Below are 15120 nucleotides of genomic sequence, written 5' to 3'. Positions count from 1 at the left end.
CTTTATCAACAAAACAGGATGATTGAAACACCACAGATGAATGAGATGATGTGGCTGTGGCGTAGTTAAGACTACGTAGTTAACTAAGCCACTACCACATCATCTCATTCATCTGTGGTGTTTCAATCATCCTGTTTTTTTTTATAAAGGGGAAACCCGAAACGTTCATTTGATCTGTTTTTGTAATTAAATTGAAGGTTACATTCAACTTCACGTTATTATTCATCCTAACATCCCAAGCACAACTAATGGGATGTCAACCCACCTGGAATCATTTGGTGTAATGACTTGACATCAATGTACTTAGTTTGGGATCATCTAAATGTCTCATCCTAACATCCCAAGCACAACTAATGGGAAGTCAACCCACCTGGAATCATTTGGTGTAATGACTTGACGTGTTCCTGTGTCACTTCCCCATCGATGCAAACTTTGTCGACAAAGCGAGACACAAACTTGGTGACCACAGCTGCCACATCTGTCTGCTCAGACTCGTCAAAGCCGCTCTCAGCGTCAAAACTGTCACTTTCTCCCAGACTGGAAATGAAATAAAAAATATAATTATCGGTGACAAAAAAGTGGAAAAAAGGAGGAACATTTTTAACAATAGCCAATAATAAAAAAAAATAAAATAAAATTCCCTTTATTCATCCCCAAGAGGAAATTTGTCTTTACGGTCTATTCCAAGGGAAGACTGGAATAACCCAGGCGTCAGCCGCAGTGCAGCGCTGCAAAGTGAGCTCGGGCTAGATGACTTGCTCAAGGCCACACAACGCAGCGGCGGGTGATCGAACTCGTTACCTTTTTGGGTACGAAGCAAAGACTGTACCGCTTAGCCACGCTGCTCCCTAAGCCCCATCTTTACTGCATTAACCTCCACATTTAGATCAACTGAGATGATAAATTATTATTGATACTATGGTAAACTTCTGATGAGTGTGAGAAACTGCACTTGTATGTTCCACAACTCAACTCTCTCACTACCAATACATTGATCAGGAAGGGGTGGGGGGTAATTTTTTTCAAAGGAGGAAATTCTTCCTTTGACTCCAAAATCACGGATTTCCTCAGATCCGAGGAAAACCATCATCACTGAATTATGGAGTACTGACAAATTTTTAACATAGTTCTAATATCTTTTAAAGGTGTGACACAGCGATATGGTCTTTTATGGGGGAACCGTGGCTCAATGGTACAGTCTTCGCTTCGTACCCGAAAGGTAACGAGTTTGATCACCTGCCGCTGCGCTTTGTGGCATTGAGCAAGTCACCTCGCCCTGAGTTTGCAGCGCTGCACTGCGGCTGACACCTGGGTTATTCCAGTCTTCCCTTGGAATGGATCCCAGAGACAAATTTCCCCTATGGGATGAATAAAGGGAATTTTATTTTTGTTTTGCAACCAAGAGGTACTGAGTTCAATTCCTCCTGCCTCTCTGTGTGGCTTTGAGCAAGTCACACCTCGTCCTTACTTATTTCGTGTCACTGCAATGTGGCTGACAACTGAGTTTCTGCACCATTAAACAGACATTCACAATTGCATGCTTACACTTTGGTTAGGATGCATCTGTCGCACTTCCCACCAGATCTAACATACCCAGCTACCTAATCACTGCTGGGTGAACAAAGGAGTCCGAAAAAAATCTCAGCTCCACTTAGGATCAATATTGGTCTCTTTACAAAACTGGGCTATTGGGACCACTCAATCCTCAGAGTAATCAAGAAATCTTTTCAACAGAATATCTTGAGTTTATGAAGCATTACAAATTAAATTTGGAAAAAGGGTCTTTCTTACACTGCTCAAAATATTATCAAAACTTGATCTAGAGAAAGGATAAAGAAAAGAAAAAGAAATCTTTTCAACAGAATATCTTGAATTTATGAAGCATTACAAATTAAATTTGGAAAAAGGGTCTTTCTTACACTGCTCAAAATATTATCAAAACTTGATCTAGAGGAAGGATAAAGAAAAGAAAAAGAAGAACCGGGGATGCCAATTCAAGAGGCAAAAATTTACCGAACTTTTACACAAACACATAGACCGACCCCTTTCTGAGTGCTGAACTCCAGTAAAAAGACATTGTGTACTTACTTTTTCCAGGTGATTGGAAAATATACTGAGGGTTTATAACATACTGAATTCCGTAAAAATATGGAAAATTGGTAATCTTGAAGAACAGTGATTGTATGCATGGATATATTATGTACCTTGGTGTGACAGTGCTACTGTTTTCATCCATTCCAATGGCATTCTTCAAAGACCTGGAAGTATCCATAGGGACTCTCAAATAGACCATTCTGTAGGCAAAGTGGATGGCCTGGCTGTAGACCGTGGACTCCTCATTGTTTATCATCTCCTGCTGTTTCTCCTTTGACATGGTTGGCCAAATTCTCAACTGAAATAAATTTATATGTTATCATACTCATATTGCCGCATCTTTTGAAAATATCAAACCAAACGCAGTAAACAAAATTTATTGATTCATTTTTTTCATTCTAATCAGCAAAAACCGAATCAATTTTGGGAGTCCCAATAGTTCAGTAGTTAGAGAGCATTTACCTCACAAGCAAAGGGGCCAGTAATGATCCCCGGTGCCATTAAGATTTTTTTTCTAGTCCCCACTCTGGTCCATACATCCAGTAGAAAGTACTTTGCTGCTGTCCATTCAATGCTATAGCAACTGGAAAAAGAACACTGGCACCATGAGTCTTACTGCTCTGAAGGACCACTACTACAAACCTAATTGTATGATACATCTATGAAAATTCACCCAGTTTGAAATAAACTTCCTGTAACATTGACTCTGAAGGACCACTACGACAAACCTAATTGTATGATACATCTATGAAAATTCACCCAGTTTGAAATAAACTTCCTGTAACATTGACTCTGAAGGACCACTACTACAAACCTAATTGTATGACACATCTATGAAAATTCACCCAGTTTGAAATAAACTTCCTGTAACATTGACTCTGAAGGACCACTACTACAAACCTAATTGTATGATACATCTATGAAAATTCACCCAGTTTGAAATAAACTTCCAGTAACATTGACTCTGAAGGACCACTACTACAAACCTAATTGTATGATACATCTATGAAAATTCACCCAGTTTGAAATAAACTTCCTGTAACATTGACTCTGAAGGACCACTACTACAAACCTAATTGTATGATACATCAATGAAAATTCACCCAGTTTGAAATAAACTTCCTGTAACATTGACTCTGAAGGACCACTACTACAAACCTAATTGTATGATACATCTATGAAAATTCACCCAGTTTGAAATAAACTTCCTGTAACATTGACTCTGAAGGACCACTTCTACAAACCTAATTGTATGATACATCTATGAAAATTCACCCAGTTTGAAATAAACTTCCTGTAACATTGACTCTGAAGGACCACTACTACAAACCTAATTGTATGACACATCTATGAAAATTCACCCAGTTTGAAATAAACTGTAAAATTGATGCTCTATTCTTTCTTCCTTACAGAAGAGGCAACTCATAAAATTTCTCTCGGCTAAAATTTATATATGAAAGATTTCTTGTTAATCATCATCATGGAATTTGAAGCCCATTAACAAACACTTATACATCATTAAACGTCTCAATAGTTTGGGTTAGGGCTCAGACTTGTACATTTTTTTTATGCCCATGATTTTTTTCACCATAAGTTTTCCAAACTTTTAATAATGGTTGAAAGCTACAACAAATGGAAATAAAAGTTAAACTATCTACCTGTTCCGCAGCAATCTCCAGAGTTCCAATGGGTTTGGGTTTGAAGTCCGAGTTCCCGTTGTTGACATTGGACTCCTGCACTGTGACAGAACTCATAGAGCTGTCTGTGCTTTCTGTCATTTTGCCCATCATCACAGAATGCTCTTCATACTGTGGACAGGGGCAGGGAGGGATGAGAGAAAAAAGAGAAAATGATTAGAAAAGTCAATGTGACCAAATAACATTTTCTTCTCTTTTTTTTTTTAATTAAAGGACCCATGAAAAAATAAGACAAAGGGAAATTGGTTCAAATAAGAAAAAGATGTAGATTCCAAGAGCATACAATCAATGTTTATAGTAAGAGATCACCTCAAAGTCTCACCCAGATACCTTCACAGGACCCCAGTAAGAGAATACACTCAAATGTATACAAGATATGTTCAAAACAAAAATATATCTACCATACATAAAAGAGATGATCTACAAGTAAACATATATCACCCCCCAAAACAAACACTATACACTTGACTGTTTCCCTCTCAGCCACAGACTCCAGCAATGGCCAGGATAAAACCAAGTAATCCCATTCCGATACAAAGACAGATAGCAACTCAGAAAACAGATATAATGGGATAGAAGACACAGCAAGTGACCTCCTGCCCAACATGAGAGGTCAAAAGACCCCATCCCGGGAGGCAGTATAAATTTAAAAAATGATGAGAAAGAAGAGAATTTTATAAAAGTCAAACAAACCATGGGTAGATAAAGCTGTCTAATTTGATGCTGTACATCCTGGAAGAAGGCCTGTTCCCAGAATTGCATGTTGCCCCACACTGCATGATCTTGGATGCAGGTGTACACAAACTGGATCACACCGGTACAAAGTTTCTGTAAGGTGGAAAATATATTGATTTAGTTCAGATATCCCATCCACAGAAGTTTATGGCAAAGGAAGTATATATCTCTAACAATTCAAAAAGAAATCTTACTGGCCTGAAAACAAGTTTAGGGCTGAAATCTTAGTTTTTCTTTTTTTTTTTTTTCGCAGAAAATTCTTGCCTACCTTTTAATCTCTTCTCCTCACAATGAATCATTATTGAGTAAATTATTTATAGATTAACAAAGAACATTTTCCATGCAGCTGTGTAATTCATTATCAAATTTAATTTCATAAATGTGCACCTTATTGACAAATCTTGTCATTGAACAATTTATTTGTAATTGGTGAGCTTATATTTTTTTTGCTTTGATCTCGTCACTTTATTCTGAAGCAGTTGGGCTTATTTCCTTCTAGTTTCCCCAACACATGAATTCTAGGAGTCATGAATAATGTAATTTTGTTGACAAAATGAGGCAGATGTTGAAATGGAAATCTAAATTCAAAGCAATTAGAGACAAGGAATGTTCCTTTTCAGCAATCCAAATAATTGACTTTCATTCTCCTAAAAAAAGGCTTATATAAATATATCCAAACTTTCATAGTTTGTGACTGTAGATATAAGTTTCAACATTAAGTTCCGTTAAGACAGTAAGCCATATTTCATTTGAAAATAAAACAAAAAACAAAAAAGAATTTTTTTTTAAAAGTAAAAAGAATATCAAGTATATCCCCAGTCGAGGTCGACTAGATTTTTTGGGATGGTTTTTTTTCTTGCATTTTTCTTTCTTGCTTTGTCTGACACCTTTCATACACACTTGTTCAGATCTTTAAAAAAAAAGAATTAAGAAAATCTCAAGATAAAGGAACAACTGCATCCTTTAAATGCCTGAACAATTGTGGTTTAGATCCTGATTGGAATCAAATTCGCTTGTAAATATAAAAAGGTTTTTCCTCGATTTTCCTCTAAAAATCTAATTTCAAAAAGCAGTCTGGAGGAGAAAAAAAATATTTCAAAATGCATACGGATAACCTATCATCAATTGATTTATACATTTATGTTTGGCATAAGTGGAACGCTTTTCAACTTACCCGACAAAAAGAAGTGGCCAAAGGAAGAATTCCAGCGGCAACTCCATTTTCATCTAGACTGGAGTCATTCTGCAGATAAAAATAAAAAGCAAAACATTTATGGATTATTATTGACAAAATTGACAATGGAATCAAATTTCTCTCAACGAAATATCAAATATATTGTTGTTTTTGACAAAAATTAAAATGCAACATGTGGTAGTGTTAAGCTCTATGAGCCATAAGGCCAATGGAGTCATTTTTTATCTTTATTTTTGTATCGTTAACAGGATTTCTGGCTACCCTCAGAATATGATGGCGCATTGAAAAACCTTCCCAATCAATCAAAGCTGGTGGACAGAAAAAGAAAAGGTCAGAAAAATAACCCAATTCTATAAGGATTTAAAAGCAATCCAGTTAGTTGAGTGATCGACCGACTAAAGGACAACTGTGTGATTGTAGAGTTTTAAAATGATTGTTTTAACGAGTATGTTTTATTACACTATGAATGTAGCAGTTTGCAAGGAACTTAAATTATACTTGGACGGATAACAAATTCTGACCATCTCCAACAAAAAAGTAATGATGATGATGATATGATGATGATGATAATAATAATAATAATAATAATAATAATAATAATAATAATAATAATAATAATCATAATAATAATAATAATAATAATAATAATAATAATAATAATAATTATTATTATTATTCTTATAATAACAACAACTACAAAAACAACACCAAGAATAATAACATAATCAAAAACAATTTCTACAACACTTCAATTCCATGAAGTCCAGCTCTACGGCACTTTTAACAAAATCCAGAAAGTATAACGTCCCATAAAATCACCAACAACAAAATAATGTGGAGAAGTCTAGAACTGACTTACCAGCAGAGCACAGTTAAGCAGCTTGACAACCATGTCAAACTGCAAGTGTTCTAGCATGGCACGATTACTGCCCACATGCTCTCCGAGTTCTTGAACCAGAGCCAGTCGGGCTATGCGGGATCTTAACGCTCTTAATACTGCTGGGAATATCTGGAAAGAGACAAATGGAAAGAGTTCATGAGAAAATAACAACGATAAGTTTAGAAACAAAGACAGATGCCGTGGATGTTTCGGGTTTCCCCCTTTATCAACAAAACATGATGAATGAAACACTAAGGATGAATCATTCGTGTGTGTGTGTAAATTCTTGTTTTTTGTTATAAATTCAACTGACATAATTTGATGAAAGAACAACTTACAATTCTAGCTTCAGAAATTTTGTTATCGAAGATGTACCCCACACACGTCTTGAGGACGTCCAGTCTCCTTGCATTATTCTCTAGGGTTCTCTGGAGGCTCCAAGACCTTGAAGATGTTCCCATGGGCACAATACGAGCTTGCTGGGGTCTAACAGATGTCAGCCTAAAATTTGAGGTTAAGCATAACAAGAAATGAAGTGAGTAGGAAAGTGCCAGAAGACAACAGAGAATAAAATCTTCGCCACGGCGATGGGGGCTCGAACCCGCGACCTTACTGGTATGACAGCTCCGCCTGGCCGGGGAGATCGTGACACTACCGTATGAGCTATTCACGATCCCAAGCATAGTTAAGCATAGTATGTTCTTTACAACGATATTTAAACAATTTTAACAGCATTAAAAAATTCTATTAAAACTAAACTCCTGGACTAGTTTATCAGTCTATGTATAATTAAGGTAGCTTTTTTTAAAAAAATCACAATCAAATATGATGCAATGACATACTTCCTGGCATTGTTGTTAACCATCCCTTCATCAATGATGTCTTGCACCAACTCACAGTTGAGTGACAGGAAGAGTGGCTGGTGAATGCGTGCGTACGCTCCTTCCGTCACCTTGGGCACTTTAGGGATGTATGGCTCTTGGTTGGGATATTCCTGGACAAACGAAAATCAGACACACACACAAAACAAAAAAATAATTTAAAAGATAGAAAATCAATAATTACATTTCATAGTGGACAAGCACTTCAATAAATTTATATCTAGTGAAAGAAAAAAAAAAACAAAAAAAAAAAAAACAATTGTTTTGAGACTAAACATATGAAAACAACAAATTTTAAGAAGATGCAAGTTTATAGGTATATGGACAATGTCTAATTTATGACGGTTTTTGTGGGGGAAAGTCAAAAAAGAGAATATTGCATGATAGAGACAGCCAAATTGCATGTACTCCTCACTTACAATTATTCATGATAAATTCAGCACAGCATATTGAAAAGTTCAAATATAATGCATAATAAGATGCAAAAGGTTTGGTAAATCAATAATTGCTATTACAGCATTGTGCCTATTAAGTGTATCATGCACTTAAAAATTTAGGTCAAAAGGATGTGCTTTTTTTTTTGTTTCTGAATGTAGTCTTTAAACTGAAACCAGCTTATGACCATGACTCCTTTAACAATCTGCAGAGGTGGAATCGAAAGAAAGATAGAGAACACCGCCCATATGCACATATATTCTATTAATGGATCACACTCTATTCTTATTGATATTCAAGTGTGTAGGGTGGGGGGGGGTGGGGGTGCTTACAGTCAATAAGAAAGAATCATTAAGTGCTTTCCATATAATAATAATATTTTTTTTTTAATTTCAACAAAATAAACCCCCCAAAAAATAGAGCTTTTATCCACTTAAAGTGCTCAAAGTGCTTTACAAATTCTTACATTAATGTACAGCTGTGTTGCCAGATCTTTGATATTGGCCATCATCCTGGCTTTATCATTTGTTTCATCTCTCAGCTGTTCTTCTATTGTAGCAGAAACCTGAAGAAGAAAAAAGAAACAAAATATCTTTAACAAACAAATAAAATGAACACGATTAATCAGTATTATCTCTCTCTTCATGCCTCTTCTTTTCAATATTAACAATGACCCAACAAAAAAAATGAAAACCTGACATGTGACCCGTCACCTGAAAAAGGTATTATGCCGATGTGACTCAGATGCTGAGAAGAGACAAAATACTCTACAATATAAAATTCTAATTCTTCTCACTTATTCTTTTTCTTCAAAAATTATATATAAACTTTTACTCACATCTCTCTTTTTTTTTTTACTTTAAATTTTTAAAATTTCAGAATCCAAATCCCTTAGACATAATACTGTTTTAAGGCTGTAAGTCAAAAGGCATTTTCTGCTGCCATAAATTTATGACGTTCAAAATGGTGAATTCCTTGACTCCAACTTCTTACCTCGTCAAAGATATCTGTCACTCTGTATGGAGGACCTCTCTCTGCAATGAAGGCACTGAAGGCCATCCCATCAATGACTCGGACTAAAAACTCCTCGTCCACCATATCTCTTTCTCCGAGAAAATTGGCCTGGAATAGAAACAAAAATATTTAAATAAAATGGAAAATTGCTGAATATGAACTGAAAGAAGTTTGTTCATAGTCCAAGTATTTTATTTTATTTTTAACACTTTGTAAGGTTTATTGGGAGGGGATGAGGACGGAAAGAACCAGTTACATGTTGCCTTGATTTCAATTGATTAAATCTAAAGAACAACACAGCACTGAGGTTAAAAATTTAAAACACGTCAATTTAGATATCAGAAAAATATTACCTGCAAGATGGACTTAATGAGAAGTTCTCAAATGATTTTTACAATCAGAATTAAACATAAAATAGGCAACTTTAATTCAATACTTGAAACTCACCTTGTGAAAGGAAATGTAAGGATTAGGGTGTATCCTGACCAAGGCAAGACTAGATCTGTAACCTGCAAACAACTCTGCAAACATTCTAATGAAAACAGCCCTCAGCTCTTTATCCTGGAAAAATATTAAAGTGTTTTTTAAAAAATGAATATTTTTAATTAATGTTTTTCTACTTGTGGAACATGTTATTGAAAGTTGATTCTTTTTTTAAATGCATTTTTATCCTTTTTTATTTATTTTTTTTGTACTTAAATCACTTTTATTCACGAGGCAAAGATATTCCGAGTAGAAACTGGCACAATCTAAAAATATAGTAAGCATCAATTGCTGGGTCAGAAAAGATGAGCCTAAATCCAGTAAAATGCAAGACATTAAAAGAACTAAACACTATTGTCGATTTCTTCAAATGAGACTGAAAATGACACCGCCAAATTTTGGAATTATGCAGACTTGCCAACCAACCTCAACCATTTGAAATTATTTTTCATATTTTTCCCAATATCTATGGTCATTTTCTCATATTTTTTTTCCAAAAACAAATAATATTTTCAACATGTTCAAAAATCCAAAAATATCAAAATTTAACATTCACTGAATTTATGGAGACATATCAAGCTAGTCGAGGGCAGGAAAATCCTGCAATTCCTAAGACAATCATTTGCCTGACTACTGAGATTCTCATCTAGGAGGAGACGATTTTTAATGACCTTCAACTTTTCCATTTTTATCATTTTCCCCCCCTTTTTATTACAAATTCTGACTTTCTGCATTCAGCGTATTTTAGTCAACATTCCCATATTACCATATTTTGGACCTGAAAGAAATCATTATTTTGAGTTGAATGAAGGACCTAGATCTATCAAACAGTACAGAAAATCAATAAAAGTCAATCAAAATCATTCTTCTTACCCTATGGACAATGGGGGTCAGTTTTCTGGGAGATGCCAAGAAGGCATAATCAGCACAAAGCAAATCTGGATTTAGTATCTGGAAGGTATAAAAAAAAAAAATGAAATATAGAACGAATGAATAACTGCAATCGAAGAAGTTAGAATATACTGCGACTAATTTTTAGCAAACTCTCGAAGTGTTCATATTTGATATGTACGTTAAAAATCAACATGTTAAGAATTTATATTATGGTGATCAACCTTGAAATCTTGATTAAACAGATGGACTGAATCTGAAAGAAAAATCTTTCTTTTACATTAAATTTTTTTTTAAATTGGGTGCTGAAGTCATCAGTATCCTGAGATGTACTTCAGATATCCCATTGCAGTACCGCAAAATTAAAGTATAGGAGCTAAAAGAAGAAAAAAATGAGATGTCAACAGCAGGCCTGGAATCCGGGACTCTCCCATTTAAGAGTATCCCTTATCCATCATGACCCCAATAAAAAGGTAAGAATAAATATATTAGAAAGCAAAATGAGTGCTTCCTAAAAAATATTTAATTAGACATTGCCATTCTATTGTCTACATAGCAGTAATATGGCAATTGCGTCTATTTCAAAGAGAAGATCCAATATTAATCCCGGTTCTTTAGAACTTCCAAGTTTTCATGTTTAACAAAAAAACAAAAAAACAATGATAATAATAATAATAATAATAATAATAATAATAATAATAATAATAATAATAATAATAATAATAATAATAATAATAATAATAATCTCTTGGCTTTAAGCAATAGCTTGCCCATACCATAGTCAGTGCTTGCTTTGCTCTGTTGAGAGCACTCTCAGTGATAGATGGGATGGTGACATTCTCTGGCAGACGCACACTCCCACCATCCAGATCTACAATTATCACATCCAACTGAAAATACACAATTCACAATATTTATTGTATATCAAAAATGAATTTTTAAAATTTCTTTCAAGAATGAAGCAGCAATGGGGGGTGGGGGGGGAGGGGGAGCTTAAAATGGATTATTTATCATTCTGTAACATTAATTAAGGCAGTGTGGCACAGCAGTATGACTTTTGCTTAGTACTCCAAAGGTACAAGTTCAATACTGTCTGCTATTCTGTTTGGCCTTGAGCAGTCACTTCACCATTGTTCACTTTGCAGTGCTGCACCATAGCTGATGCCTGGGTTCTTCCAGACTTTCCCTGATGCATACCTAAAAGTGAATTTCCTCCTTGGGTTTAATAAAAGGAGTTAAAAATAATCAATTTAATTCTAAAAACACTGTAGCATTCGGAGAAAATTATGTGAAATTAATTCTGATTTTTTTTAAAAATTATAATGGTTTGCATTAGGACACAAAAATAAATAAGCCATTAGACTCTCTGAAACATAGTGATAAGTTTTCAAGTTTTAAATCCATCCACACACATTTCCACTTAAGTTGTGCCGATTTTCTTCTCAAATTTCTTGTAAATTTCTCTTTGTGTGTTATCCCTGATTGATCTCAGCATATATAATTTGAAACAATTTTTACTACAAATTTTTGATACATCTAATAACAGTGCACACAAACCATTAGGAGAACCTCTATCTCTCAGGAAAAAAGAAAACACTATTACAGCCTATTGCTAAGAACATATCTGCCATCGTAAGGAAAAAGACTGTATGTTTACTTGGAATAAGAGGCCACATACGGTCTTTTTCCTTAAGACGACAGATATTTACACACATTTTGAGAGGACGTGATTACCAAAGGTTGCTTGTTTATAATCATCAGACCATTATGACCAGTAAGTTGGTATGATCTTTTTTTGGGGTCCTAAACTGAAGGCACTAAGAAGTTCTTCAGCTCAGCCTAGTATAATATGATTCTATGATGCAAGAAACACTAGACATTCTAACATACACAGTTTGGTCATTTGTCAATTCTCTGGGCAGCACATTGAAATCTCAGACCTAAACAAAGTTTTGTTGTGGATAATCAGATACCTCGTTCACCATTTCCAAATCCAGTTGGCAGTTTTTTAAAAGCGGATTATAAGATTATTTGAATTTAATAATGCATGTCAGAGCAAAGAACATTTTTAATGGCAATTATTCTCAAGTAGATAATACCAAATTCTAAAGTAAGACATGAAAGATGTGCTACATGTGTTAAAATAGTTATCATTAGTTTCACTACATTGCATGGGAAAGTTGAAAAAAATAAAATAAAATATATATATATGCATTTATACATAATGAAAAAAAAAAAATTAATAGTCTGTCACATTTCAACTTGACAAAATAAAATTTGTCTTGGGTTTATCCGAACATTAAACAAGAGATAAACTTTGAAGTCAAAAGACCTAAAAAATGGACGATGATATCAATATCATAAAGAGGTGAAGGGTGACACTTAATATACACATTAGATAGAAAAATATCAAGTTTTCTTTCATCGCAATTCAAGAGCATTAAATGCATTACCTTTTAGCATGTACAAAGAAAAATGCCCACAGTAAAAAAAAATTGTTGCTCTTGAATTGCAAGATACTTCACAAAAAAATCAAATTAGAGAGACAAAAGAATGCCACAAAAATGTATAAATTGAAAATAAAGAAAATAGAATAATATCAGGTATATACACAAATCAAATGGTGTATGTTTCGATTTAATTATGCCTTTTTTTATACAGCTTATCATAGCGTTACGAAGAAAAAAACTAGAACAAAACTGTAATGTATGGGTAGACTGAAACAAATAAAAAATTATGAAAACAAATTCCTTGTATTTCAATATCCAGTATTGTGGATGAAATAAATATTTTGATTGACATTTATATTGTAGACTGGAAAAAACAACAATTAAAGAGGAGACAACAAAATTGTTGAGTGAAAAGTGAAAGAAAAAAGAATACAACAGTACAGACTGATGGTGACAAAAAGTAAAAAAGGAAGAAACTAAAACCCCATTTTTACTGTACTTAATACCCACTTGTAGAGTAATTGAGGTGAAAAACTATCATTGACACTCCAGCTAACTTATGGGGAGTGGGAAATTGAAATTGCACTTGTTTGTTCAGCCACACATCGACTCTTTCACTGCCAGTAAATTTGATTGTTTTTGTTTTTCAAAAGGAGGAAATTCCTCTTCTGACTATAAAATCGCAGATTTCTGCAAATCCGAGGAAAACTGTCAGCACTGATTTGGAATTAAGACTCGAAGAAACAATTAAAGAGGAGTTGACAACATTTTTGTGTGAAAAGTGAAAAGAAAAATACAATTATACAACACAGGAAACAAAAAACAAAAAAAAACAAAAAGGAAATGAAAAGAAAATGAAAGGGTGATTACTGTTGGAGATACCAAACTTTTTCCATCCATAGAGAGTAGGCAAAATGACTTACCAAATCAGTTGTGACAAACTAAGAGTCAGTATTCAAACATACGTTATTGGGTGTTCAATCAAAATGAAAATTTTGAATTTTCAAAATTTGCTTTTACAAATATTGTGCAAATTCGCTTGCCACACTAAACTTTGAAGGCCATATTGATAACCAGTGCTTAGAAAAAGAATAAAACGCACACACACACACACACACACACATGTGAATGATAGTTTAAAGATCATAGATATAGGGTTTTTTCGAGGCCTGCAGCTAACAAAAGAAGATTCCAGCAGCCTCAAGCTATCTGTAGGTCTCATCAACACAACGTCTCAATATCCCACAATCAATATAATATCATATAATTTTTTTTAAATAAAAATTTTTAAATATGTCTTTAGAGTCCATGGGAAAACTGGAATAACCCTGGAATCAGCTGCATTGCAGCACTGCAAAGTGCGAGGAGGTGACTTGCTCAAGGCCAAACAGGGCCGTTGGGAGTCAAACTCAGTACCTTCCTGGTACGAAGCAGAGACTATACCATTGAGCTACAGATATTATTTCCAAGGGTAAAAAAAATGTCATTTACAATTTTTACATTTCACTACCTTCCTTCTGAAAAAATTCACAGAACAACACCTGTTTTTTTTGTTTTTTTTTAATTGTTATCTAAATGGCAGAAATTCAAGTATCAAAAATTTAATTCATGGGGCCAATCACCCTCCAACGCCTGCTACCGACTGTATGCATGGAATTGGGATGGTATTCCTTTCACACACTTTATTTGGGTCAATAGCAAAACACTTTTGAAAGAAACATTTGTCATTCTTACACATGAATAAGAAAAGCAAAAAAGAATCTCTTGCAAAACATGTTAAATCTTTAAAAAATAAAGCTTCTTTTTTGTAGGACTTTAAATCCAATTAACTAAATAAGTATAAATATAGAAGCTATGAATGAAATATGCTAAGTATATATATATATAATATATATATATATATATAATATAATATATATATATATAATATATATATATATATATATATATATATATATATATATATCAAGGATTACTATACTGAAAGGATTGACATGTGGAATCTTCAGCCCCTGCTAGTGGGGGCCATTGGATGGATAACGATTTCAAGCAAAACGACTACTTTTCTGCCTTGGTACAATTTCCTTGAATGCGCAATAATTGGTTCTGTTCTTATGATTTCGGTACTTTATAAGAAATTGGTTAATTGGCGACCGTAAGTTTTAAATAATATTTCTTATATCTTGAATGATATGAAAATATATAAAAAGTAGTGAACTATCAACAATTTTACTGGAAAGTATGAACTATTTTTTATGACGCCCTCTTACAAATTGAGTGATTGGGTTTGTTTTCATTTTTTAAATCGAAAGTACGAATCTGCTTTCAATTGCTTTTAATAACTAGATAGATCTATGGCTAATTT

At 34.0% G+C, this 15120-nt stretch overlaps 1 protein-coding gene across 4 annotated transcripts in view; it reads right to left on the bottom strand.

Moving 5' to 3' along the window:
* LOC144978777 (myotubularin-related protein 13-like) overlaps positions 1-15120 on the bottom strand; it is an 84134-nt gene that overhangs the window by 49129 nt on the left and 19885 nt on the right. For all 4 annotated transcript variants that reach the window (XM_078925253.1, XM_078925256.1, XM_078925257.1 and 1 more), the window contains exons 8-20: positions 11082-11195; positions 10288-10365; positions 9379-9492; positions 8911-9039; positions 8384-8482; positions 7444-7595; positions 6940-7102; positions 6581-6730; positions 5701-5769; positions 4485-4619; positions 3753-3902; positions 2205-2392; positions 371-537 (exon numbers count right to left, since the gene is read on the bottom strand). In XM_078925253.1, the coding sequence (XP_078781379.1) occupies positions 371-537; positions 2205-2392; positions 3753-3902; positions 4485-4619; positions 5701-5769; positions 6581-6730; positions 6940-7102; positions 7444-7595; positions 8384-8482; positions 8911-9039; positions 9379-9492; positions 10288-10365; positions 11082-11195 (1708 nt within the window). The remainder of the gene's footprint in view (positions 1-370; positions 538-2204; positions 2393-3752; positions 3903-4484; positions 4620-5700; positions 5770-6580; positions 6731-6939; positions 7103-7443; positions 7596-8383; positions 8483-8910; positions 9040-9378; positions 9493-10287; positions 10366-11081; positions 11196-15120) is intronic.

The sequence above is a fragment of the Berghia stephanieae genome, chromosome 8, assembly GCF_034508935.2.
Source record: "Berghia stephanieae isolate SIO BIC M18660-M18661 chromosome 8, UCSD_Bste_1.3, whole genome shotgun sequence".
In the NCBI taxonomy this organism is placed as follows: domain Eukaryota; kingdom Metazoa; phylum Mollusca; class Gastropoda; order Nudibranchia; family Aeolidiidae; genus Berghia; species Berghia stephanieae.
This window is presented reverse-complemented; position numbering and strand designations above follow the sequence as displayed.